The sequence below is a fragment of the Trachypithecus francoisi genome, unplaced genomic scaffold (assembly GCF_009764315.1).
Source record: "Trachypithecus francoisi isolate TF-2019V2 unplaced genomic scaffold, Tfra_2.0 Contig01436, whole genome shotgun sequence".
Classification (NCBI taxonomy): domain Eukaryota; kingdom Metazoa; phylum Chordata; class Mammalia; order Primates; family Cercopithecidae; genus Trachypithecus; species Trachypithecus francoisi.
In genome coordinates this window covers 2564808-2592659 of record NW_022681430.1, presented here as the reverse complement: position 1 = coordinate 2592659, position 27852 = coordinate 2564808, and the positions used below count along the sequence as shown (strand labels likewise).

At 40.2% G+C, this 27852-nt stretch overlaps 1 protein-coding gene and 1 pseudogene across 3 annotated transcripts; one reads left to right on the top strand and one right to left on the bottom strand.

Annotated features, from left to right (window-relative positions):
• Positions 1-3859: 3859 nt before the first annotated feature.
• SLC35G1 (solute carrier family 35 member G1) lies at positions 3860-14632 on the bottom strand. 3 transcript variants are annotated; one of them, XM_033224966.1, is made up of 3 exons: positions 14382-14632; positions 9255-9435; positions 3860-6939 (listed from the first exon to the last, which is right to left on the bottom strand). In XM_033224966.1, exons 1-3 carry the CDS (start codon positions 14557-14559, stop codon positions 6201-6203), a joined length of 1098 nt encoding a protein of 365 aa, XP_033080857.1. In that variant the 5' UTR covers positions 14560-14632; the 3' UTR covers positions 3860-6200. The 3 variants fall into 3 exon arrangements, with proteins under 3 accessions (XP_033080857.1, XP_033080865.1, XP_033080874.1); XM_033224974.1 differs by having other exon boundaries at positions 9255-9432; XM_033224983.1 differs by lacking the exon at positions 14382-14632 and adding an exon at positions 13694-14339.
• A 12014-nt stretch (positions 14633-26646) lies between these two features.
• On the top strand, positions 26647-27337 carry LOC117091586 (annotated as a pseudogene).
• Positions 27338-27852: the final 515 nt, after the last annotated feature.

Genomic DNA, 27852 nt, shown 5'->3' with positions numbered 1-27852 from the left:
ATGTTAACAGTTTCTTGCATATCCTCCTGGAATATTCTGTTTACCCTCTTTTTATACAAATGAGCACATACTCAACCATGATATGAATTTTGCTTTTTCACTTAACAATTTTGGACATTATTCCACATCCATATATGGAAAGCTTCCTTGCTCTTCTTAAATTTATTTTTAATTGCATTATATTTTATTTTGGGTATATACCATGACTTATTTAACCAGTACTCTATTGAGGGACATTCAGGCTAGTTCCATATTTTCTTGCTATTACAAATCAGGCTGGAATAATCTTGTACATATCATTTTGCACATAAGTAAATCTGATAGATGGTGCCAAATTGCCCTTCCTAGAAGTTGCACCAATGCACACATGCTGCAAAGTACCAAAGACTTCTGACTTTTCTAAAATGCACATACAAAGGAACTAAAGCACATAAACAGGAAGCGTGTTCGCCTGTTGTATTCTGTACTTTCACGCAGGCTGGACTGCAGTGGCGCAATCATAGCTCACTGCAGCCTTAAACTCCTGGACTCAAGCGATCTGGCCACCTTGGCCTCCCGAAATGCTGAGATTACAGGTGTGAGCCACTGTGCTGGCCTTTAAAGATAATGTAATTATATGTTAATATAAATAACTTTAACAAAAAATAACTATTTTCAAAAAAAATTAGTGAGAAGAGTGGCATTGCTTTATATTTTTGCAAACCTGGCTTGATAGATAATAGCTGTATTCTCCTATCTGCTTCTGCATTCAAGCTGTTGCAATTTCACGTCCAATAGCCTCTGGAAAGCTCCACTGTATACTTATGAGAGAATGATTGTGAAACAGGCTAATAACGTTCTTAGTATTGTTATTAAAATAGTTTTGACATTGAAAACACTTTGAAAGGGTCCTGAGGACTGTCAGAGGTATCCAAACCACACTTTGAAAACAATTGGTTTAGACCAACTTTATTATATTTTATTATTCTTATCCCCTATATATTTAATTTTTGCGAATTTTATCTGTCACAGGCTAAGAAAAGCACATGAAAATGTCCTACCTTTTGTTGATTTTTGTTCTTTTGAGGTGTTTTGCTTTACGTAATTGTGCTTGTGTATAATGTGGTACACACATATCCAAGACAGTTATATCGTTTATATTTTTATTTATTTTTTTGGTGACTTAAAGCAGTAATAACTGGTTTCTTTTTCTCACAAATATGCAATTTGAGCAGAGCTCAGGAGGTGGGAGGAAGACTTGTCTCTGCTCCACACAGCATCAGCTGGGGCGGCTCACCTGAGAGTTGGAGGATCCATTCCCAGCGTGCACACTCACATGGCTGGCAGGCTTGTGCTGGCTATCAGCTGGTAGTGCAGATGGGGCCAAGTGTTGGGGCCTCAGTTCCTCTTCACATGGGCCTCTCCATGTGGGCTTCTCCATGTAACCCAGACTTCCTCACAGCTATGTGGCTGATTTCCCAGGGGGAGTATCAGAAGAAAGAAAACGTTAGTCCATTCTGAATTCTGCTATTGCTTTGAATTCAATTCTAATATTATTGAGCTAGCACCTGCTATAATCATAGAAAAAATCAAAGATAGTTGTATTATTAGTTTCTCTCTTTCTGGTGTGTTCTTGGCACATACAGCTTAATCTTAAATCATGGCCAAGTATACTTGGAACAGCTGTAAGAACGGCCAGGTTCTTATATCCTCAGATACAGGCCTTCTGGTTAGTAATGCACTTCTCTGACCTGGCCTTTCCATCTACTTCTGCTGCACCATAGAGCTCCCAACCCTGGCATGGTACTTTTGTGCTGCACCATTCACCTGAACACATTTCCTCCCGCTCAAGTCTACTTCTGCTCAACTATGGTTTTATACTTTCCTGACCCCACCCTGGCAACTAATCATGAATCTAGGTTACTTCCTTTGCTTCATCAGGCTTACTGGTATTAATCTCACATGGTTTCTAGAACCATGAAAGTTCAGTAGAAGAGACCCAGGCTCTTTCCTCTAGTAGTGACATTTCCTGGGCCCAGTGGAAACTTTTCCTGTGTACTGGGCATCTCTGCTACATTTCCTGCCCTCCCTTAATAACAGCTATGTCTTCTCCTTACCCTCTTGCTATAAAACCCACCCCCTAATTTCCAGGAGATGAGAAGTGCCAAGGTTCATGGGCTGTGAATCGTTTTCCCAGGTCCAGCTCCAAACTTAATGTTCAAATAGGCTAAAACGTGGATCCATCTTTGTGGATCAGAGTCCCTATTAGGTTATCTTGCAGAATTCTAGGTGAATATGGTAGCTGTATTAGATTTGATATAAGGCACCAAAGGGGGCATAAAACAGCATGCTTAGAATAGTGTCCAGGATTTGTACATCCAGCCTTCACCCATATAGCCAAATTCTGATGCCCATTATTGACCATGGATCCATACACACCAGATCAGACACCACGGTGCTCTCAAGGACATCTGGCTCTCTTCCTACTAGAATGCCCTCAAGAGACGAATTATGCTTACTGGGTGCAATAGATAAGAGGCTAAAAGAAGCATGCTGAGTACGTAGTGCACGGGAAACACACAAGATTCAGGCCCATTCCCCAGGTCAGAGCCAAGTATAATACCCATATAAGACCAGAGCTAGGGCCAGAACTGGAAAGGTGGCAACACCTGCGCATGAAAGGACTGGTGATCCTTGGCAGCCCTACCTGGGAAGATCAGCTAGGAAGTGAAAGCTTTCCAACAGCACAATTCTGTGCTAGCAGGAGGGGGTCAAATGGAGTTTGCACTCTAATAGGCATGTTCCTATGGTTCCTGGTGAGGCTGCTCAGGAGTAAGGACTCTGTTATAAGCCTCATTTTGAAGAGGAGAGTGAATACTCAATTCTACATTCTTAACCACAGTTCAATACTTATGTTTTCATCCTTCTTAATGGTTTACAAGCCCTTCTACAGCACTCATTTGCAAGAGGGACTGGGCAAGTGAGGAAAACAGGCTCAGGTGCATTAGGTGATTTGCCCAGCTGAAAAGTGATAAAACCATACTAGATCTTCAGATCCTAATCCAATGCTTTACCCACTCTTCCAAGATGGATTATGTAGGTAGGAGAAGCTAGAGTCCAAAAGAAACAAAAGCCCAAGCTGAGGCATTGGAGGCTAACAGGCCTTAGAGGGTAAATAAGAGAAGGTAAGGACAGGGGGGAAATGCAGAGGAAGGACTCTACTGGCAAACACGGGAGCTAGTGGTAAGGCTGACAGGAGTATCCAATTTGTGTTGAGATGTAGAAATCAGGTCGGAGAAGTGGGAATAGGGCCAGATGAATAATTTGATGTGATATGGTGTGTAATGAGGCATCACTGTGGTTTCGTGAGAACCAGAGTAATGGTGAAAGCAGCGCTTTAGGAACACTAAGTTGGCACTGAGACAGAAATCAGAGTAGAAGAAAGAGTCTAGAAGCAGGTAACCAGTGTACTGTTGTGGCAATTCAGGTGTAAGGTGTTAAGTCTTGGACTAAGATGGTAGCAGTGGAAATGGTGAGGAAAGAATGAATCCACAAGACAGTAAGAAGACAGTAAGACAAGAAAGACTCTTCAGGATTTAGTAACGGATTTGCTACAGGAACAAAAAGTACAGAGTTCAAAGCTGCTTTATAAGTTCTCAGGATCTAGAAGAATGAAGGTCTCACTGACAAAGATTAATGCCTTTATTTTGGAGAGAGAAACAGATTACACTGTTCATCTGACCCTCTTGATAGTACAAGCAGGTCAGATACACAGTTTAAACCTTGAGATTGTATCCCAGCTGGATGGCTAGAGGTTAATCTCCTATAGAAAATAAATTTTGAAGCACAGGGTTGAAAGGGAAATAACAACCAGCATATGGCTTTCTTTCATATTATTTTATTAGTACTTATAAAAACAATTTATGAAAATATTTTACTTTTCAAGATATGGAAACTACACTCTGAAAATATACATACCCATAGTTGTTACAATACATATCCTTGTAGACACCTTGGACATTGTGTTTAAGAATCACACCTGCAAGGGCGAGAAGACACATTTTCTCTAACCTCAGTCATATAGTGTGACATTCAAGTACTTAAACCACATTGTTGAAATAAAACATGCTCTAGTGTATGGGCCTGAAGGGATTTAACTTTCTAGGTGCCATTGGTTCTTTCATTGTGCAAGGTAAAGAACTGGAAGAGGGTTCCCTGAGAGTTAATTCACCTTAGATGGCTCAAGTAGTGGTTTACTGTCCATACTTATCATCATGGAACTAAGGGAGGGAGGAAGACCATGGAAATTCAACTTGGGCAGGTCTCCTCTCTATCATCCCTATCTATGGAGCACGGCCCCTATGTGATGATTTCTGAGACCTCTGAGTTCTCAAATGCTCCTGATTCTATAATTATCTAAGATATTTTAGATATCTTAGATATCTAAAATATGATGTTTTTGCAAGTCTAAATTCCAACACTGTAAATTAGGTGAAATAGAGATGACTTACCTACATAGACTTCATTTAGGATTTGTCAGGTGTCAAGGCAATTGATAAAATCAGCAAGCCAAAAATTCCCCCATTGAACTATTGGAAAAGATCCTTTCTCACCAAGGCACGAATCCTAGAAGGCAAGTTCCTCTTTGCTTTGGGAAAATGATGATGAGAGGGTACGAAAGAGCCTATAACCTTTCAACTCTGTGGGCTTAAGATAATGACGGATGCTTCATCTGACACAGTAAGAGCTGGAGGCTACTGCAACCTCACCAATAAAGGGTTCGTTACAACAAAGAATCACTTGTGTACTCCCTAAGTCCTGACTAACCTCCCAAGCTTTTCTAGATATTAAATTCTCTCTAACTGCAAAGTATTGGTCTGATGAAGTTCCAGATGTAAAATGTGCTGTTTGAATTCGTGGCGTTAGTGTCATGGTGCTGCATCATGGTATGGCACTGACATTTAACATCATGCTGATAACCTAGAATTTATAGTGATTTTTATTTCAATGCAGGAAACTATGAAAGTCAGTCAGTCAAACATGGATTCACAAGTCTTTAATGTACAACATAAAACATTATTACATATAATTTCATAACTATAAAAATAAGTTTAATACATTACCATATTTTTAAAAATTACTTTAAAAACATATACTCCAAAGTCTTCTATTTCATTTAGAGAATAAAGGAGGTATCTATTAGGGTGAGCCATATGAAACTATGGTTTTTTAAGTTAAAATAGTAAAATCTTGGCAATTACATATGGTTCAACCTAATAAGATCCTGAGAAAATTTTATTTGGCATCACACTATAAATTCAAGGGGAATTTATAGAAAATCACATTTCTAGTGAAGAGAAAACACTTCAGGATGGAAATGTGCACACTGGTCATGCCAAGATTTCTCTTTGTGATTTAAAGATCTGAAATCCTGGAATGTTAAGAAAAATTTAGAGCAGTTTCAAAAAAAACTGAGGACAATTAAAATTATAGAATGCTAGCTGCAGTTGCTAATGCGACTGAAACAGAAAACTACTTGCCAAATTTGGCAATTTAAGTGTTTTAGAGGTGACATAATAAAAATTCCAGCATTAAAATGAAAAGGCACAAATATGAGTTACAAGTATGATACTCATTTATAAAATACTTGAAAATAAGGCCAATTCATTTGTATTATTAACACCATTAAGCAGGCACCTATTCTAAGCTTCAACTTTGTCCTCCTAAATAGAATAAGGTTGCAAATGAATTATCAACATAATACTAATTATAGCAGCATTATCAATTGCCTGGAAGGCATAGTATATAAAGATCATGGTGGTAGAACCAAGTTTCTTAGGCTCTACACTGCTAAAAGAATATCTAAAATAGCCTCCCCACCCATATCCCATCAGTACCAAAAATACATTTAAAAAATTACATATAATATTACTAGCCATAAAATTTTTTGGTTTTTCTTCAAACAATGAGCTCTCCTCTCAGCAACTCGACCCCAACAACAACAAAAAAAACAAAACCAAAGCTACCAAAATATTATTACACCAAACAGACTAGCTACTCTTAACTAATTAAAGACATACTATATTCAAAAATGGTTCTTTAGGAAATTTATTAAATACAACCAACGAAGCAAATGCAGATTTTCCAGATGTGTGCATATCCTGTCTGTGAATTAGATGATGGTGTACTTGAAAAAAAATATGTATTTCTGCAATGATGCTTCATTTGGAACTTTGGTACCATTTACGAACGGCCGCTCCAACATTACTGGCTACTACGCAGACAGCACCACCCACTGTCCACCATGTTGGCACATTATTAAAGAAAATAATCTGAAAGATAAAAGCAAAGACCACATCCATTGTCCTCATTATTGCTACTGGCCCTGCTTTTTCTATTTGAAGTGCTTTTGTGATAAATATCTGAGCCCCCAAACCAAAGAGCGCAATGAATATGAGAAATAGCCTGTCCAACCCACAGTAAGGCAGACTCCACTCTCCTAATATAAAGAGGATGATGACAGTTTCAACGAGGCCAAGTACTACATAATACCAAATGGTCAGAAAGTAATCCACAGATTTTCCCATTTTTCTTAGGATAACTAGAGTCGATGCAGCAAACACGGCGTGTCCAATTGCTGCAAATGTTCCCTTAAGGTGGACTGAATAGCTTTCTTCGATCCCTGAAGTGTTGGAACCAAACAAAAATGGTGGTCTCACGATAAGGGTCACCCCAGCGATTGTGAACATGGTGAAAAGAGCATCCCAAGGGCTATATTTTTCCTTGAGACATATCCAAGCAAATATGGACGTAAACACTGGACTGCTAAACGTGATAACTGTGGCATCAGCGAGGGCCATTGTCTGGAAAGCATAGTATATAAGCATCATGGAGGTAGAACCAAGGACTCCTCTGAGAACGAGGAAAATTCGATGACTTTTTGGGCCTATAAACCCAGTTCTGTAAATTCAAATGAAGAAATGCATATTAAATGAAATTAACATTTGTTTTTAAGTTATAATTTGCAATTAAACATTATTTTAAAAGTACTAAATATCAAAAAATAAGGGAATAGTAAATTACTTATAATATCCACAAATGAATATTATATACCTTTTAAAATAGTATTTTCTAAGTATAGTTAATGACAGTAAAGCGTTCACAGTAAAAGCAATACCAGTGCAAGTGAATTACATACATAGTAAAATTATAATTCAATTAATATAGATATGTATCCCACGTATATGTATATATATATGCTTGCAAAAAGGACAAAAAGGAAAATAAACTAAATGTTAATCATGTTTATCTCTTAATAGATAAATAGATAATTTTCCTCCTTTATTTTCTCCAAATTTTCTATAAAGAAAACATACCACTTTTACAATAAATACAATGTCAAGATTCAGCTGCCCTGTTTAAGGAAACTTAGACCCAGCTAATGCTGATTCTCAATCTCATGAATTTTTCTATAAAACTTGAAACACTGCTAAAATTTATTGTAGTCATTGAATACGAGACAAGTTTTCATTGTTCTCATGAGGAGTCAAAACGCACTGAAAAAGAACATGTAGTGTTTGGAAAACCATGCTTACTGCTATTCAAATTCTTTTCAATAAATATTTACTAAGTACCTACCCTGTGTAGGTTCCTGTCTAGGTGCAACTTGCTGACTTGTTGCAGGGCTAGACTTATTTTAGATTATCATCTAGGCTACCCCGGGTATCTTGGAGTTAAAATAAAAGCACGGTCACATTTGGCCCATACTTTGAGAAGCAAAGAGTCTTCCATGATAATAAAACATAAAATGGGTCAAAACAGATTAGGACCAAGGATTTTAACAACATTCTTCCACTGTTCTTCCCCTGACAGTATCTTTATTTCAAAATGGGGAAGATAATTATGTTAGCATCAGTGTTCCGCTGCTACCCTTAGAAATTTCTAAAGCCCTACCATCATTTCTTAAAATAATGTGACTTGTCCACATTGACAGAAATTTGCAGATATTAGCAGATTTTCACTTTTCCCACCAAATCCTTAGGATATGGAGTGAAACTCTTCTAAGTGAGTCTGCACCATGTTAGAGATACAAGCAGACTTTGGTGACAAGTGACTAAAGCTTTCCATTTGGGGTGTAGGCTTTTTTGCCCAAAGAGACAAAGAGCCAGGCGGCCACCAGGGACCCAACTGGTCTCTCTCTCAGGGTTCTAAATACACCGAGGTATATGGAGGTTACAATGGTTGAAGGAAGCATAATTTTAACCCAGGCAGGGTAGGGAGTACGACAGGGAAGGAAAAGAGGAATTGGGTTGGGAGAGAACAGAGAGGGCGGAATAGAGATGATTTTCTTTTTTTTTTTTTTTTTTTTTTTGAGGCGGAGTCTCGCTCTGTCCCCCGGACTGGAGTGCAGTGGCCGGATCTCAGCTCACTGCAAGCTCCGCCTCCCGGGTTTACGCCATTCTCCTGTCTCAGCCTCCCGAGTAGCTGGGACTACAGGCGCCCGCCACCTCGCCCGGCTAGTTTTTGTATTTTTAGTAGAGACGGGGTTTCACCGTGTTAGCCAGGATGGTCTCGATCTCCTGACCTCGTGATCCACCCGTCTCGGCCTCCCAAAGTGCTGGGATTACAGGCTTGAGCCACCACGCCCGGCCTAGAGATGATTTTCATATGCTGTTACGTTCTACACAAGGCACTCTGCCCTATAATAAATCTTATTGGACCCCTGTTATCACCTTGTATGGCAGAGGTCACACAGTATCATTCCCTCCAGTTTACAAAAGAGGAAACTGAATATGAAAGTAACCTTGCTCAGGGTTACCCCATCACCTTTTGAGGAATACCTAAATATTATTATTATAATATTTTATTTGCCCTGGTAAGAAAGCAGCTCGTTCTAAAAAAAACTCCTGACACTAGGATACACTATTACTTCTTTTCATTCATTTTTTCCTTCCAAACAGTAGTTATGCCAAAGGAAAGAAGGGAGGGTGATACAAGACAGGAGGAATTATACAAAGAAAGCTCTGTTTTCAAAAGGGGAGGTGGTGAACAACAAAATTTCTTTCTCCCCACTTTGTTGGGTATGTGGTTTATGCTTATGGTAGAATCTTTTATGGGTGGATGCTTATGACTTTTGATGAAGCAGAGCCAAGGGGCGTAGGAACTGGTAAGTGTATGAGAGGGATAAAGCAGATACTGTAGAGTAATTATAGGCAGGTAAAAAGACACACACACATTTATTAATATCTTCTACTTTGCAATTAAAAAATACTTACTTTCTGTATATTAAGCAAGGGAGAACAATTAGCATTTGGAGCACACATCGAAATGCACTAATCTCTACAGCATGAACGTCTTGCACTTTTTTAACCAATAAAGAGCTCACTGAGAAACAGAAGGCAGACAATAATGCGTAAAACAAGCCAAGTCCAGGACAGGGTGCTTTCTTCTTGGCTTCTGAAAAAGATTAAATTCTGGTTAGTCCTTGCTTCCAAGTGTATGTTTTATCATTTTTCGCTTAGATACTGGGAAAAATGGAGCAGTGTCAAAGGTTAATAGGCTATATTACCTCCTAAGCATATTGTTTCTCTGGGCCTGTGCCATTTTCACCATCAATTATGAAGAACCATAGATGAGGACAACAATTTAAACCTGCATTTTTAAAATGCCGTTTCACCCTATCAAATGGATTTCCTATGGCTCACTGAAGAATCATTCCACACTTACAAGTCAAGAAGTAGAATGCTTGCCAAGATGGTGAGAGAAATCTTTAAGAAAAACTTGTCAAGATGGCAAGTAAAAAATCCTTCCAAATGATATCTTATGCCATCTCACTGGTGAAATTGGCTTTATGAAGAAAGTGTTCTTTTCTGGAAAATGGGTTCTAATTGGGTTATACAGTTATCTGTTGATTATTTGACTTCCCCCAAGTCTGTGAGCTCTTCCAGGGCTGGGATCTTGCTGTCTTGTTCATGCCTGGCACATGGAAGACACTGGATAAATATTCAGTGAATAAAAGGTGAGAGAACTTCAGGGAAAAACTCAACAGTCTAACACTATTGGCAACAGCATAGTCTGAGAAGGTTCTCCATTTTGTTATTTTGAACTGTTAATCAAATCTACATGTAACTTTTCATGATTCACAACTGATCTTCCCATTCAGAGCACAAACTCCTCAAGGGGAGGGTGCAGGTTATCTAGCCCTTTGGATCCCAAGTGCTTTGTACAGAACTGCCAACAAATCCCTACTCTTGGCTAGATCTGAACCAGGAAACCAGTGCTTTCTCCAGGGCATCAAGTATTCAGTCATTAATGACAATCTGTGTGAGCTTTAAACTTTTGTTTAGCCACTTTCTATGTCTTAGTTTCCTACACAGGAGTAGAACCTGCTTTCAGTCTTACTCCTCTGTCATTTAGAGGAGAGCAAAAGCAGCAGGGTGGGCAGAGAATGCCCTAAAACAAAGGCCACACACTGCGGGATATGTTCTTTTTTGAAATTAACACAAAAACAGGGTTGAGGATAAGAAGGAAACATAGGCCGGGCGCGGTGGCTCACACCTGTAATCCCAGCACTTTGGGAGGCCGAGGCGGGCGGATCCCAAGGTCAGAAGATCAAGACCATCCTGGTTAACACAATGAAACCCCGTCTCTACTAAAAATACAAAAATTAGCCGGGCGTGGTGGCAGGCTCCCAGCTACTTGGGAGGCTGAGGCAGGAGAATGGCGTGAACCCGGGAGGCAGAGCTTGCAGTGAGCTGAGTTTGCACCACTACACTCCGGCCTGGGCAACAGAGCAAGACTCCGTCTCAAAATAAAAAAAAAGGAAACACAAGTGGCCCTCATTGATTAAGAGCACAGTGGAACTGAAGGGTGAGTGGATATGAGCAATTTGTAGGAAAACTCATATTATCATTCCAATCTAGGACTTTACAATGTGATAGCTATAAAACAGTATTGTGTAATGTTTTTAAAAACGCCCTTCTCTGATAAATGTAAACATCAGGTAATACATTTACACATCTTCAGGTCAGTGAGATGACTTTGCAAACTGGGACCAAAGTATGCTGATGCACAGGCTTTCTGGGGCATTCTACAGCCTGGCCTTGCCGTCAAAGGCACCATTCTCTACCTCTTCCTGTTCTAGGTGCACAACTGAAGATACTGTTTTGGAACTAGCAGTCATCCTTCCTTTAAGAGGCCAGAATCCTCATTCTGTTCTGTGTCCATGTGCTCACATACTGCAGAAATAAACTGTACACATTCAGCCCATGAGAAGGAAGCTTTAGAAGATTTCCAAATGAAGTACCACAAAATACATGCCTTGGTTGTGGTCAGCCTTAGGGTTTGACCTCTGAAATTTCAGAATTCAGTTCCAAGTAAAACAGTGTTTTCTTAAAAGAAACTCAACCCCTACATAGAAACTCCACCCTCAAACAGAACAGAACGAGAAGATCAAGGACAGAAAACATCTCCCTGCTCTATGTTTCAAGTATCTTCTCCAACATAAACTTGCTAATTTTTCCCCAGGAATATTTTAACGTAACATTAAATATTTTAACTCTTTAAAAATTAATTGCATCCCCTTGGCCCTGGTGACCTTTTCCCTTAAAACACATACACATATATTTCCTTGCCTATAAACACTTAAGGCTCATGCTTTCCAACTGGGAAGGGACAGACATTAGAAGGCTTCGCTGCATTTGATGATTTGTTAATGAGGGTGAGGACTGGCTCCACTCAGACAAACCTCAGTCTCTTACTGAATCATTTCAATCCTGTCAATGGAGATGAGCACCACTAGCATAATTGAAAGAGGCATTTGTGTATGTTCCATGTTCATATCTCACTGCAAGCATCTATAATAATTTGGTAACTCAAATTATTCAAATTAGGTAAGTGGCCATGGTATAATTTCCTCACTTAGAAGAAAACTGCAAAGTTGCTCGGCTTTTCTATCCTCTGCTTTAAGCTGGTGATTCGCAATCCTGGTTGGGAATTAGAATCACCTGAATAACACTTAACATTTTAATTCCCAGGTGCAGTGGCTCATAACTGTAATCCCAGCACGTTGGGAGGACAAGGTGGGAGGATCTCTTGAGCCCGAAAGTTTGAGACCAGCCTGGGCAACACAGGGAAACCCCCTCATCAATGCAAAACATATTTTTAAATCAGTTGGGTGTGGTGGTGTGTGCCTGTGGTTCCAGCTACTTGGGAGGCTTAGATGAAAGGATCAAGTAAGCCAGGGAGGTCAAGGCTGCAGTGAGCTGTGATCATGCCACTGCACTACAGCCTAGGTGACAGAGTAAGACCCTATCTCCAAAAAAAAAAAAAAAATTAATTCTCAAACCCCATCTCAGACCCACTGAAATAGAATATCTGTAACTCTAAAAGACTCCACTGGTTTGAGAACCACTGCTACACTCAATCACTAACTCCTTCCAGAGGACGTGAGGCACAGGCCTAAGAAACTACTTCTCCTTGCTTCAGTCTAAGACCCACACTGTCCCTGAAGAAAGTAAGGCGATGTCTCGGGACAGCTGTATGCTGTCTGTTAAGGTCATCCAAGAATATAAGACATATGCCGAGATGGGCGGATCACGAGGTCAGGAGATCGAGACCATCCTGGCTAACATGGTGAAACCCCGTCTCTACTAAAAAATACAAAAAAAAAACTAGCCGGGCGAGGTGGCGGGCGCCTGTAGTCCCAGCTACTCGGGAGGCTGAGGCAGGAGAATGGCATAAACCCGGGAGGCAGAGCTTGCAGTGAGCTGAGATCCGGCCGCTGCACTCCAGCCTGGGCGACAGAGCGAGACTCCGTCTCAAAAAAAAAAAAAAAAAAAAAGACATATGGGTTAACAGTTCCAACTAGAATTTGAAAAAAGCTTTGTTGAGCTAAGCAGTTAGAACAAGAGGTGTCACAAAGTTCAATGACAACAGTAAAGTGTTTTTATGTCAATTTTCTTTCCAAAATACTATCTTGTCACCTTACAATAAGTCTTACTGGTAGAAACTTTCTTTGAAGTTAAAACACCCACAAGATTCTTAGATAGACTCATATAAGTATCTCATCTTGCCATGAGCTGCCTGGGGGTAGAGAATTCCTCTTCCATTCACAAAAAGGGGAAACTCCTAAGAGTTGGCATGGACTGATTCAGCATGCCACCAGAAGGACATTCAGCCAGAGAGTGACAGGTGAGAAACTGACCTTTTCAAAGGCTGCCTATCTGTTCAATTCAGCCTGGCATAACCCCTGTTCTAGAGGCACCAGCCCATTTATAAATGATCACAAGTCTGATCATTTCGGTTTGCCTTTAGGACAGAAATGGAGCAAGAATAGTCTTCCTAGAGTCTGTCTCTCTAACTTGTGGAAAGCGCACAAAGGGAGGAGGGGAAAGTGCAGTGAGATGAGAGGAACAGAAATCCAGGGTCACACTTAGGGGAGGTGACCCAGAGGACAAGGTGGTGCAGGCCGTGTAACTGTCCTAAAAGGAGATTTGCCAATTCCCTTCTTCTTGCAGGAAGCTGCTCCTGGTAGATGGTCGACTTCTAAGAGGAATGTGCTTGAAGAAGCACTTGTGGCCAGTGGAAAGGACCCTAGGCCGGGACATGGCAAGCTGGGATCCTAACCCTGGTGCTCCCTGACATGCGCCCCATCTCACCCCCACATTCCACATCTTGGAGGAGACAAAACAAACAAAAACCCCAAAGCCCTCACCTTCCTGGACCTCACTTTTCTCATGTGTCGAAGGACGGAGATTGAACATAAAGTGTTCTTCACGAGGGTTCCCTGGCTTTGGGGACAGGGCTGTGAGCTTCTTAACAAGATGTGCCTTGTTCCGCATCGTTTGCTAAAAAAGTCCTTGTATCCCTAAAGGTTAAAAACGAGTGGTCCCACTTATCTCTGCCTTTCCAAGATTCTAAAACTCTAGGACGAACATTTTTTCTAGACTCGATGCTTTTCAGCTTCCTTTTCGGAGAGAACCCTTAGCTACCGGGATCACTTTTCAGGGTCAGCTTCCTCGCAACCTCGCCCCACTGCAGGATGGCCTCTCTCGCTGAGCCCCTACCTAAGACCTCGGGGAGGGCACGCCAAACTGCAATCTGACTCCACAGCCCTGCCCCGGCACTAATACAGGAACAGCCTGGGAATCCCAAAAGGACTGCAAGCAATCGGAAAGTTTCTTCCGTCTTGGCGCTGGCTGGGGAAGCCGGGAATTCCGCTGTGCAGCCCCCCCAGCTCACAGCTCGAGGGGTTTCCCGAGCCCCGGGCAGGGTGGGGACGGAGGCGCGGTGGGGACGGAGGCGCGGTGGGCACTGTGCCCGGGTTGCTGGAACCCCAATCCGCCGGCGCCCGCTCGGGACCCCGGAGCGAGACCATAGCCCGGTCCACACCGCGCACTCACCCGGCTCGGTGCGGGAGCAACACCGCGAGGAAAGGCAGAGCCAGCACCTGCCGCTGTCTGGCGCCCCCGCTGCCTCGGCGGCCGCCGGCTCCTCACTGGCGCCCGGGGGTGCATCGTCGGTCAGCGGCAGCCCGGGCTCCTCGAGCTCCACGGCCCCGGCGCTGTCCTGAGGCAACATCTCACTGCTCGCGATCTACCATCGGCCAGGGCAGTCTGGCGCCAGCAGCAGCGCCAGGGCTGCCGGCTCTTCCGGCGGGCGTGGCGCCCGTGCGCATGCGCGCCCGGCCCTCCCGCACCCTCCCCCAAGTGGACAGCGCGCGTCCTCTGCTGGCCTCTTAACCTGGGGAAACCCGCCGCCTCCCTGGTGGGGCTGTGGTGCCCACAGCTGGCCCTAAGGCGTCCAACCCTCTGCTGCGGGCAGGCTGGACGGCCCAGCTGCTTGGAGCCATCCTTAGCAAGTCACACTGAACCTGTCTGTCATGGCACAGACAAGGAGGGGCGCTAGGTTCCCAAGCCCCGGCGCCCGGGGGTCCTGTGGCCGCCTTTTCAGGAGGCTCAAAGAGTGGGCGTTTATTTATTGATGTAGCCACGCTTTCAGCACCTCTGGGATACCCCGAAGATTTTACAAAGCACTATGCTTTTCTTTAAATGGTCTAGGATTTTGTTTTGTTTCCCGTGTTGTCTCTTTGCCGCTTACCAAGGAGGGTAGAATTTTGGTGGTTTGGGAAATATTTTTAAGAAAGAATTAGTGTGTAATTATAGGAAGATATATCTGTAAGTTTGACCAGAACCCATTTGTATGTTCTTTGCATTCTTTGCAAGAGTAGGCGTGCATTATTGATCGTTGGTTTTCTTTTCTTAAATGGAAATATCCTAATTTGGCCAGATGTAAGATTCAAGTAATCTGATGTAATTAGATCCGGTAGAAGATATATGTCATTTGGCCCGGGATTCACTAACAGCCTCTTTTTGTTTAGCTAATAATTCTTCCATCTCTTTGCTTGCTTTATATGTAGAAGAACAGTCTCTATGCAAGGATGAACGTATCTAAACTTCTAAGTCCAATGCCAAGCAGATCACCAAAGGAGAGTGAGGTTTGCCTTTACTCAGACATTTGCACATAGTGATCCACAGCTGAAACAGTTTTAGACTTGAAGTCAGGAATCCTAGGTTCTGGCCCTGCGTGTGTGAACTCAGTCACCACTGTACCCCTCAAAGCCTTGATTACCTCCTTTATTTAATAGAGGTCAAGTATTTCCCTTCCTGCTTTGCAGAGTAGTTATGTAAATAAAATGCAATGATGTGGGCAAAAGCATAATATCACCTGGAAAACACTATGGTAGAAAATCAAAGTGTGTTTTAAACTAGGGTCAGCATATAATTTATCCTCCAAACTGGACCTTTTTTTTTTTTTTTTTTTTTGGAGAATAAAAGGAGGAGCTCTTTTAAAAGTTATACAAAGGAATAGGTATAAACTGGGACTGTCCTAGGCAAACTGAGACAAATGGTCACCTGAATTCTAACTTGATTAACACATACTTTTGCCTTGTCTTAAAGAGAATTTAAGGCTGGGCACGGTGGCTCAGCTTGTCATGCTAGCACTTTGGGAGGCTGAGTTGGGAGGATCGCTTGAGCTCAGGAGTTTGAGACCAGCCTGGACAATATAGACCTTGTCTCTATAAAAAATAATAATAATAATAATAATGATAATAATACTTTAAAAGAATTTAAGGCTACTTACAAAAATACCTGTAACAGGTTTTGTTGTCGTTGTTTTAGATAGGGAAATTTCAGGGAAGGAGGGTGAGGATGGTAGATCATGATTATAAAGCAAGAACCAGGAAGCTTCCTCAAATATCGGGAAAGTCAAGTGCAGTTTCACAATTGCATTCTAAGATTTAGTTGTGGAAAGGGTTTGAAGAATCCTCTCCTCTTAAATGGTGAAAATTGTGGCTAGGAAGTGTAGTAAAGAAGAAAGAAGTGTGATGATTTGAGAAGGAAGTACCCTGACTGCTCCACTTTCAACACTTTCAACACCATCCTGGAAAAGGGAGAAGAAGAAGAGAAGAAAATGGATACTACACCAATGTTGACCAGGTGACTAAAGGTGGTGAGATGCTTTCATATGTGCAGTTTATTCCCTTTAACATCCTTCCCCTCTACTGCTGACCTTCATATATAAATGGTATCAGTTATATTCATTCTCCCATTTAGCTGAGAGCCATGTTGACATAAAAGGCAACCAATGAGAAAAGTGCGGACCAGGCCGGCCTATAATCCCAGCACTTTGGGAGGCTGAGGAGGGCAGATCACTTGAGGTCGGGAGTTCAAGACCAGCGTGGCCAACATGGCGAGACCCTATCTCTACTAAAAATAAAAGAATTAGCCAGGTGTAATGGCGGGTGCCTGTAATCCTAGCTACTCGGGAGGCTGAGGCAGGAGAATCGCTTGAACCCAGGAGGTGGAGGTTGCAGTGAGCCAAGATCACACCATTGCACTACATCCTGGGCAACATGAGCGAGACTCTGTCTCAAAAAAAAAAAAAAAAAATGCAGACCAGACTAGAAGTCAGAAGACATGGCTGTCCTGAAGCTTCACCCAGCAGAGGTGTGGGGCCGTTAAGGTCTCCCTTGAACATTGTTATTTCAGGTCTTTGGTGATGATAATGATGTTGAGCTGGTGAGAGATAGATCTCCATAGTGTGCAGGATGGGCCAGAAATCTCGACTGTGGAGGAGATTAGTTCAGAGTCTATTGAAGTGGCCCAGATGAGATTCTGACCCCAGGTAGAAACGGCAAAGAGGAAAGATGGATTTTGAGGTGGCTAGGAGATGGAATGTGCAGAACTTGTTGACTAGATGTGAAAGAGCATTGTTTCTGTATGCAAAATCGTGCAGTGTTCCAGCACACACTCTTCTGCTTCCGAAGTGATTCAATCTTCCAGTGAGAACAGGAGCTCTCACTGTGATGCCAGGTAGCCACAGCAAGGATGGCACTCCCATAGTTCTGGTGTCAAGAAGGCAGAAGGAATATGAAAGTGGAGAAGAGGTGGGTTTTTTTTTACCTGTCCCAAAGTCCAAGATCCTCACCATCCCCATGGCAGCAGGTGGAGACTTCTAGGTACTTCCAGGAGGAGTCAGACTCCTGGTTTCCACTGCTCTTTGCATGTCAGGGATGTTCCTAAGTGAGACGTTTGTAAGTCAGGAACTGTCTTTCATAACAAGCTGGTACCTTGGTACTGATTTGAAGGACTGCTTTTTTTCCCCAAAAAATTCATGGATTCTTAACCTTTTAAACTAATGTACCTTATGACTTGGGAAATGGCAGTTTGTTCCAAACAGCCCTAATGTTTTGTTTTGGGAAAAATCAGTACTGTGGAACATAAGATCATGTTTCTAAATAATCTTGGTTGTAAATGAAAGATGGGACCAGCAAAAGAGAGGTCATTTAGGATAAATGTAGGATAGAACACTGGAGAGGCAAAATAAACTGTTCAAATAAGTAGGAACTGACTCTGAAAATATAACAGAAAAAATGCCAGGAATAGCTCCTCAAACAATTAGACATAGTTACTACATGATCCAGCATTTCTACTTCTGGATATATATTCCCAGATGTAGTGAAAGCAGGAAATTGAACAGATATTTGTACATTCGTTTTCATATTAGTATTATTCACATCTGCCAAAGCTGGAAACAACTGAAATGTCCATCAGTGGATGAACAGATAAGCAAAATGTGGTATAAAGCATACAGTGGGATAGTATTCAGTCTTAAGAAATCAAATTCTGACATGCTACAACATGGATGAACCTTGAAGACATTATGCTAAGTAAATAAACCGAACATAAAAGGACAAATGTTGTATGATTCCATTTATTAGCGGGCCTAGCATAGTCAAATTCATGAGACAGAAAGTAGCATGATGGTTCCCAGGGTCTGGGATATGGAGGGAATGGGAGTTAGCGTTTGATGGGTGTGGCATTTCAGTTTGGGGTGGTGAAGGAGTTTGGTGGATGGATGGTGAAAGAGTTCGGTGGATGGATGGTGGTGATGGTTGTTCAGCCATGTGAATGCACTTAATGCCACTGAGTTGTATATTTAAAATGGTTAAAATGGTAAATTTTATGTATATTTTATTAAACTTTTTAAGGGGTTAAAAATGCCAGGGAAAACAGTTCTGAGAGTTTGAACTTGGTGCAGACAGTTTAAAGCCCTTATCAGATTTTTGAAGTTTCTTTGAAGTCCTGTGTTCCATTTTTAAAAAGGTATGACAATTTTCCATTCTGGTCCCTAATATATCTTTATCTCCATACCATTTTTCATGTAATGCATTCAGCTAGTGTTGTTTGAGTGCACACACTGGACAGCTTACAGTTCTTAGCAGTGGTGGAGTGGGGAACAAAAGAGACAAGGCTTAGGACCTGACGGGGATTGGGTGGGGGATGATAGAGAAATGGAGAAATGATGCTAGCATCACCTAGCATCCTGCAAAATCCATGCGCCAGAGGTGTGGCACTCATTTAGCTCCCAGTTTTTTGTTCTCTCCTCTTGGACAAATTGGGCTGGGAGTCAGGATGCTCCCTTTCAAGGGAGCTCTGACGATGTGGCCAGGACATTCTCCAGTTCTTCCTTGCTTTCCTACTCTCTGATCTGTTCCCATGCTGCAAAAGGCAGCTTCTGTATAAATGATTTCTGACACCCCAGGGAACTTGTATTTTTCTTTGAGAACTTTCTGTTTACAGATTCTCTGAGAGTGAGGATGCCTGAGCTTTAGACTTGGCCCTGGATGTTGCTACAGAATTCATATTAACCCCAGATTTGTCATGACTTGGGATTTGGATTTCACTCAACTCTCATTTTGATAATTACCATTTATGAAAGAATCAAAATGTGCCAGGCACTATTGAGCTCATCAGCTCATTTAATACTCAGGAGAGCTTTATCTGGCAGTTTTGCTTAATAGTTAAAAGCAGAGCTCTGGAGTCAGAATGCCCAGGGTCCATTCCTGGATGTACCACTTACCAGCCTTGTGACTTCTGACACATGACAGCCCATTGCTCTGAGCCTCTATTTTCACATCTATAAAAAAGAATAATAGTAGTATCTAGCTGTTGCGGGGATAAAATGAGATAATACTTGTAGAGTACCTGACAGTAAGTACTCTTTTTTAAAAAGTATGCATTTTGTCATCCTCATTTTATAGATGAGAAAATTGAGACTCAGAGATGTTAAACCAGTTGCCCAAAGTCAAACTGATAGTGAAGGGCATAGGTAAGATTGAAACCCAGGATCATCAGATGCCTATTTGGGTGGTCCTGACGACTCTGCTCTATTGTTTGCCCAGAGAGCTGAATTGCCAGGGTTGCTGGTTTCTGAGAGGACCTCATTAGAGCATAGTTTCTTTCACTCGATGTTCTGGTTTGAACCCTGAGACCATTGCGATGGCAATACTCAGTGACAGCTTTCCACACTATAGTGGTGCTGTGTGATGTACACTAGGCTTATGGTGTCTCTCTAGCATCTTAACTTTCCTAGAGTAAAATGCTATGAAATAAAGAAGAAAAACAATTTTTATAATGTTAACAGAAGCCAACCTCTGTCTTAATCTGCTATGAGAACAGTCATATTCCAGTGTCTACAGCTCTGATGTCTTCCTAACTCACTTCTGCTGTCCAAACTATGGGTCCCAGCTGGGTCCCACAGGGGATGGAGGCTGTTCATGGGCGATTTGCAATGTGAATACCTTCTTAATAACTCAGACCTAATGTTAGTCCCTTCCTGAATCGTCTGCATGCCCCCAGGCACTCTGTTATTCTCCCTCTGCTCCTTCTTGCTCTCTGCTCCATTTCTCTGTACCCATTACTGGGTGTTCCTCCAATTCCTGATTCTGTGGAACAAAAAGGGCAAACGTTAATTTCTACTAGGATGAGACCTCAAGGAGGAAGAAGACTTAAGCCAAGTGTCAATGAGCAGAGAATTCCAATACCAAACTACAAAGCATGATTTACTCTACAGACAAGCATATGTATACACACACACACACACACACACACACACAGAGTGCTTGACTACCACAACCCAATAAGAGAAGCCAGTTCTAGTCCCCTAAAGGAGCAGCAGCAATTTCACCTTCAGTGGTAGTAAGGATAGAAAGCACTCAAGAAGTTCCATTTACATACAAAACCATATATATTTGCTTTGTATATTTGTATATTAGCTGGGACTACAGGCACGTTCCAACACATCTGGCTAATTTTGCAATTCTTGTAGAGACAAGGTCTCACTATATTGCCCAAACAGGTCTCAAACTCCTGGCCTCAAGTAATCCTTCCACCTCCACCTCCTTAAGGTGCTGGACGTGAACCACTGTGACTGGCCCCAAGCCCAAGTTCTTAACCATTACTACCCTAAAACAACAATGCTTTTAGGCAATTCTGGTTTGACAAGGGCACTATTTCCTTCAGCCTCCATAGTGTGTGTGTATTCATATTTGTCATAGATTTAGATAAAATGTATGACAAATATAACAATAGCTTGCTTGAAGGATAGAGAGGAGGAAATAGGTTATAAGTTTCTTTAAATATATGCATTGTTAGTATTTTGTTTAGGACAGTCAGTTACCTCTTAAGGAGATTAAAAAATGAGGAGAAAAACTTTTTATGTATACTCAAATGTTTACCTCTTCTGAAACTCTTCATTCCTTTTTCTAGAACTATATCTCTATGTGATACATGTGGTATCATTTTCCTTTAGCCTGAGGAACTTTTAAAACATTTCTTGTAGAGTAAAAAATGTATTTATATTTTGTGTTTTGAGGAATATATGTGTTGGATATACAGTTACAGGTTGACAGTTTTTTTCTTTCGAGACCTTAAAAATCTTGTTCTATTTTCTTCTGGCTGACTTGTCTCTGATGATAAATCAGTGTTAATATTATCTCTGTCCCACTGTTTTCTCTGGCAACTTTTTTTTTAAAGGTGATCAACCTTATGTCATGTATATTTTATATTTTTAACTTTTTTATTTTTAATTTTTATGGGTACATAGTAGGTGTATATATTGATGGAGTACATGAGATATTTTGATACAGGCACATAATGTGTAATACTCCCATCAGGGTAAATCCATCACCTTAAGAATTCATCATTTCTTTGTGTTACTAACATTTCAATTATACCCCCTCAGTAATTCCAAAATGTGTAACAAATTATTGCTTACTGTAGTCACCCTTTTGTGCTTTCAAATATGAGATCATATTCATTGTATCTAAGGATATTTTTGTACCTACTCACCATCCCCTTTTCCTACCCCTGCCCCCACTACCCTTCCCAGCCTCTGGTAACCATCCTCCTGCTGCCTGTCTCCATGAGTTCAATTGTTTTAAATTTAGCTCCCACAAATGAGTGTGAACATATGAAGTTTGTCTTTCTGTGCCTGGCTTATTTCACTTAACATAATGTCCTCCAGTTCCATCCATGTCATTGCAAATGACAGAATCTTATTATTTTTTATGACTGAAAAGTATTCCACTGTGTGTATGCACCACATTTTCTTTATCCATTCATTTGTTGATGGTCACTTAGGTTGATTCCAAATCCTGGCTATTGTGAATAGTGCTGCAATAAACATGGGAGTATAGATATCTCTTTGATATATTAATTTTCTTCCTTTTGGGTATAAACTTAGCAGTGGGGTTGTTGGATCATATGGTAGTTCTATTTTAGTTTGTTGAGGAACCTCATACTGTTTTTATAGCGGCTATACTAATTTACATTCCCACCAATGTTGTATGAGGATTTCTGTTTCTCCACGTCTTCACCCCCATTTGTTATTGCCTGTCTTTTTGATAAAAAATATTTTAACTGGGGTGAGATGATATTTCATAGTAGGTTGAATTTGCACTTCTGTGATGATCAGTGATTTTGAGCACATTTTCATATACCTGTTTGCCATTTGATGTCTTCTTTCAAGAAACGTCTGTTCAGATCTTAAGCTCATTTTAAAATCAGACTATTAAATTTGTTTTGTTTCCTATTAAGTTGTTTGAGCTCCTTATATATTTGGCTTATTAATCCCTTGCCAGATGGGTAGTTTACAAATATTTCCACCCATTCTGTGGGTCATCTCTTCACTATGATGATTGTTTCCTTTGTTGTGCAGAAGCTTTTTAACTTGATGTGATGCTCTTTGTCCTTTGTTGCTTTGGCAGCCTGTGCTTTTGGGGTACTGCTCAAGAAATTTCTGCTCAGACCAATGTCCTGAAGAGTTTCTCCAAAGTTTTATTTTAGTCGTTTCAAAGTTTTGGGTATTAAATTTAAGTCTTTAATCCATTTTGATTTTATTTTTCTATATGGTGAGAGATAGGGGTCTAGTTTCATTCTTCTGTATATTTATTGCATCGTTTATTGAAGAGACTGTCTTTTCCCTATTGTGTGTTTTTGGCAACTTTGTCAAAAATTAGTTCACTGTAGATGTATGGACTTTTTTCTGGGTTCTCTATTCTGTTCCATTGATCTACGTGTCCGTTTTTATGCAAGTACCATGCCATGTTGGTTACTATAGCTCTGTAGTTTAATTTGAAGTCAGGTAATATGATTCGTCTAGTTTTGTTCTTTTTGTTCAGGATGGCTTTGGCTATTCTGGGTCTTTTGTGGTTCCATATAAATTTTAGGATTGTTTTTTCTATATCTATAAAAAAAGTCATTGGTATTTTGATAGGGATTATATTGAATCTGTAGACTGTTTAGGGTAGTATGGACATTTTAATAATATTGATTCGTTCAATCCATGAACATGGAATATCTTTCTGTTTTTATTATGCCCTGTTTAATTTCTTGCATCAATGTTTTATAGTTTTCATTGTAGAGATCTTTCTCTTCTTTGGTTAAGTTTATTCCTAAGTATTTTATTTATAGCTATTGTAAATGGAATTACTTTCTCAATTTCTTTTTCAGACTGTTGCTGTTGGCATATAGAAATGCTACTGATTTTTGGCCAGGCACGGTGGCTCATGCCTGTAATTCCAGCACTTTGGGAGGCCGAGGTGAGTGGATCACAAGGTCAGGAGATCGAGACCATCCTGGCTAACATGGTGAAACCCCGTCTCTACTAAAAAAATACAAAAAAATTAGCTGGACGTGGTAGCAGGTGCCTGTAGACCCAGCTACTTGGGAGGCTGAGGCAGGAGAATGGCGTGAACCTTGGAGGTGGAGGTTGCAGTGAGCCGAGATCATGCCACTGCACTCCAGCCTGGGGGACAGAGCGAGACTCTGTCTCTATAAATAAATAAATAAATAAATAAATAAATAAATGCTACTGATTTTTGTATGTTGATTTTGTATCCTGTAACTTCACTAAATTTGTTTATCAGCTCTAATAGTTTCTTGGTGGTGTCTTTAGTTTCTTTAAACATAGGATTATAACATTTGCAAACAAAGATAATTTGACTTCTTCCTTTTCAATTTTCATGCCCTTTCTTTCTTTCTCTTGTCTGATTGCTCTCACTAAGACTTTCAGTCCTATGTTGAGTAACAGTGGTGACAGTGAATATCCGTTTGTTTCCAGGAATTTTTCAGTTTTCTTCTTAATTTCTTCATTGGCCCACTGGTCATTCAGGAGCATATTGTTTACTTTTCATGTATTTGTATAGTTTCCAAGTTCTTCTTGTTATTGATTTCTAGTTTTAGTCTATTGTGGTCAGAGAAGATATTTTATATGATTTCAGTTTTTTTTTTTTTTTTTTTTTTTTTTTTTAATGTTTTAAGACATTAGGCTGGATGTGGTAGCTCACACCTGTAATGCTAGCACTTTCGGAGGCCAAGGCAGGTGGGCCACTTGAGTCCAGAGTTTGGGACCAGCCTGGGAAACATGGTAAAACCATGTCTCTACAACAAATTACAAAGAATTAGCTGGGCATAGTAGTGTGTAATTGTAGTCCCAGCTACCCAGAAGGCTGAAATGGAAAGATCACCTGAGCCTGGGAGGTCCAGGCTACAGTGACCCATTACAGTGAGCCTTGGTCATACCACTGCACTCCAGCCTGGCAACAGAGTAAGACCCTGTCTCAATAAATAAATAAATAAACAAATATTGACTTTACATATCTGGGTGCTCCAGCGTCTAGTGTATTTATATTTACAATTGTTATATCCTGTTGTTGAATTGATCCTTTTTCCATTATATAATGACCATCTTTGTCTGTATTTATAGTTTTTGTCTTGAAATCTATTTTGTCTGATATAGGTATAGCTACTCCTGCTGGTTTTTTTGGTTTTCATTTGCATGGAATATCTTTTTCCATCCCTTTGTTTTCAGTCTATGTGTGTCTTTATAGGTAAAGTGTGTTTTTTGTAGGCAACAGATTACTGGGTCTTGTTTTGTTTTGTGTTTTTAATCCATGTAGCCAGTCTATGTCTTTGGATTGGAGCGTTTAGTCCATTTACATTCAGTGTTATTAACGATAAGTAAAGACTTACTCCTGCCATTTTGTTATTTGTTTTCTGGTTGTTTTGTGGTCTTCTCTTCATTTTTTCCTTGCTGTCTTGTTTTTTTTGGAAATGATTTTTTTCTGGTGGTGTGTTTTGATTTTTTTCTTTTTTGTGTGTGTGTAACTGTTGTAGGTATTTGATTTGAGGTTACCATGGGGCTTGCAAATAACATCTTATAGCCCATTATTTTAAGCTGATGACAACTTAACTCTGATTGCAAAATTGAACACAGAAACTAACGAACAAGCAAGGGGAAAACTAATACAAATTCAATACTTTAACTTCATCTCCTCTCTTATGTTTTTGTTGTTTCTGTTTATACCTTATAATACTCTCTGTGTCTTAAAAATTTGTTGTAGTTATTATTTTTGATAGATTCATCTTTTTTAGTCTTCCTACTCAAGATATAAGTAGTTTGCACACCACAATTACGCTGTTATAATATTCTTTATTTGTTTATGTACTTATTGTTACTTACCAGTAAGTTTTGTACCTTTACATGATTTCTTATTTCTCATTAATGTCCCTTTCTTTCAGATTGAATTCCCATTAGCATTTCTTAAAAGACAGGTCTGGTGTTTTAAAAAATCACTCAATTTTTGTTTGTCTGATAAAGTATTTATTTCTCCTTCATGTTTGAAAGATATTTTCACTGGATATAATATTCTGGGATAAGAGGGTTTTCTTCAGCACTTTAAATATCATACTACTCTTCTGGCCTGTAAGGTTTCCACTGAGAAATCTGCTGTCAGACATATTGGAGCTGCCTTATATGTTACTTATTTCTTTTGTCTTGGTGCTTTTAGAATCTTTTCTTTATCCTTGACCTTTGGGAGTTTGATTATTAAATCACTTGAGGTAGTCTTATTTGGGTTAAATCTGCTTGGTGTTCTATAACCTTCTTGTACTTGAATATTGACATCTTTCTTTAGGTTTGCAAAGTTCTTTGTTATTATCTCTTTGATTAAATTACCCTATTCTCTCTCTCTACCACCCCTTTAAGGCCAATAATTTTGATTTCCCTTTTGAGGCTATTTTCTAGACCAAGTAAGCATGCTTCATTGTTTTTTTATTCTTTTTTCTTTTGACTCCACTGACTCTGTATTTTCAAATAGCCCGTCTTCAAGCTCACTAGTTCTTTCTTCTGCTTGATCAGTTTTGCTGTTGAGAGATTCTGATGCATTCTTCAGTTTATCAATTGCATTGTTTAGCTCCAGAATTTCTGCCTGACAATTATTTCTGCTTTTTAATTATTTCAGTCTCTTCATTAAATTTATCTGATAGGATTCTGAATTTCTTCTTTGTTTTATCTTGCATTTCATTGAGCTTCCTCAAAACAGCTATTTTGAATTATCTGTCAGAAAGGTTACATATCTCTGTCACTCTGAAATTTGTTACTGCTGCCTTATTTAGTTTGTTTAGTGAGGTCATGTTTTCCTGGATGGTACTGATGCTTGTGAATGTTTGTCAATGGCTAGGCATTAAATAAATATTTATTTTTTTCTAATCCTTACAGTGTAGGATTGTTTATATCCTTTCTTCCTGAGAAAGTTTTCCAAGTATTCAAAGGGAATTGAGTGTTGTAATCTAAGTCTTTGGTCACTGCCTGGCAACTTTTTATCATTATTTTTCATCAGTACGTGTTGACATAATTTGTAGTTTTCTCTGTTTTTATTTTGCCTGCCTGAGGATCATTGAGATTCTTGGATCTCGGGATTGGTACTTTTCATCAAATGTAGAAAATTAGGAGCAGCAGTGCCTCCCTAGTCTCACAGATGCCACTGCCGCTCCGACCCCTTCACTCCTCAGTTGTGCAATGGGCATGTGCAACAATGAGAATGAGTACCTCTTTAATGTTACCCTTATTGGAGATTCTGGTGTTGGAAAGAATAATCTCCTGTCTTTATTTACTCAAAATGAGTTTAGTCTGGAAAGCAAGTGTACCATTGGTGTAGTTTGCAACAAGAAGCATCCAGATTGATAGGAAAACAATAAAGGCACAGGTATGGGATAGAGCAGGGCAAGAGTAATACCAAGCTATAACATAAGCATATTATCATAGAGATGTAGGTACCTTATTGGTTTAAGACATTGCTAAACATCTCACATATGAAAATATAGAACGATTGCTGAAAGAACTGACAGATCACACTGATAGTAACATTGTTGTCATGTTATCATGGACAAATAAGAGTGATTTACGTCATCTCAGGGAATTTCCTACAGTTGAAGCAAGAGCTTTGGCAGAAAAAAATGATTTGTCATTCAATGAGACATCTGCTCTAGACTCTACAAATGTAGAAGCTACTTTTCAGACAATTCTAACAGAGATATCCCACATTGTTTCGCAGAAGCAAATATCAGACAGAGCTGAAAACGACATGTCCCCAAGCAGTAATGTGGTTCCTGTTCATGTTCCACCAATCACTGAAAACAAACCGAAGGTGCAGTGCTCTCAGAACATCTAAGGCATTTCTCTTCTCCCCTGGAAGGCAATGTATAGCCCATTTCTCAAGTCTGAAATTTAAATATTGAGGAGAACAAAAACCACCCAGTAATAGGCCCTGGAGACAAATACTTCTTATCTGAGGAATTTAGAAGGAAGCAAAGACCAACTATTGACCACAAAACAGGCAAAACTTATCTGAAGAATTTAGGAGTAATTAAACTTCCCTAGTATCCAAAGTTGGCATCTAGTTCCAGGTCTCTTTTCAACTTAAAGTTTGTAAGTAACTAGACTTTCTATATATCTCCAGAATGCCATGTCAAAAGTCACTGTGTAATCCTTGCTTGACATTAAGGCACCAAAATTACTATAAATGTAATCATTTATTATGACCTATGTGGCTAGTATGGTCCCAGTTACCCTCAAGCTTCTGCCTTAAAGTTCATAACTACTACTAAGGAAAAATCCACCACGGTGCACTCCGTCCTCTCACTGAGGTGCCTGCTGCACTCTCTGGCAACTTTGTAATAGTGGTTT

Excerpts from the sequence above, each read along its gene's own strand:
- SLC35G1 (XM_033224966.1), bottom strand. The coding sequence starts at position 14,559 with ATGTTGCCTCAGGACAGCGCCGGGGCCGTGGAGCTCGAGGAGCCCGGG. Across the intron at positions 9,436-14,381 it reads TTGCTCCCGCACCGAGCCGG|AAGCCAAGAAGAAAGCACCC; the intron begins GTGAGTGCGCGG and ends AATCTTTTTCAG. Across the intron at positions 6,940-9,254 it reads CCTTGCTTAATATACAGAAA|AACTGGGTTTATAGGCCCAA; the intron begins GTAAGTATTTTT and ends TTGAATTTACAG.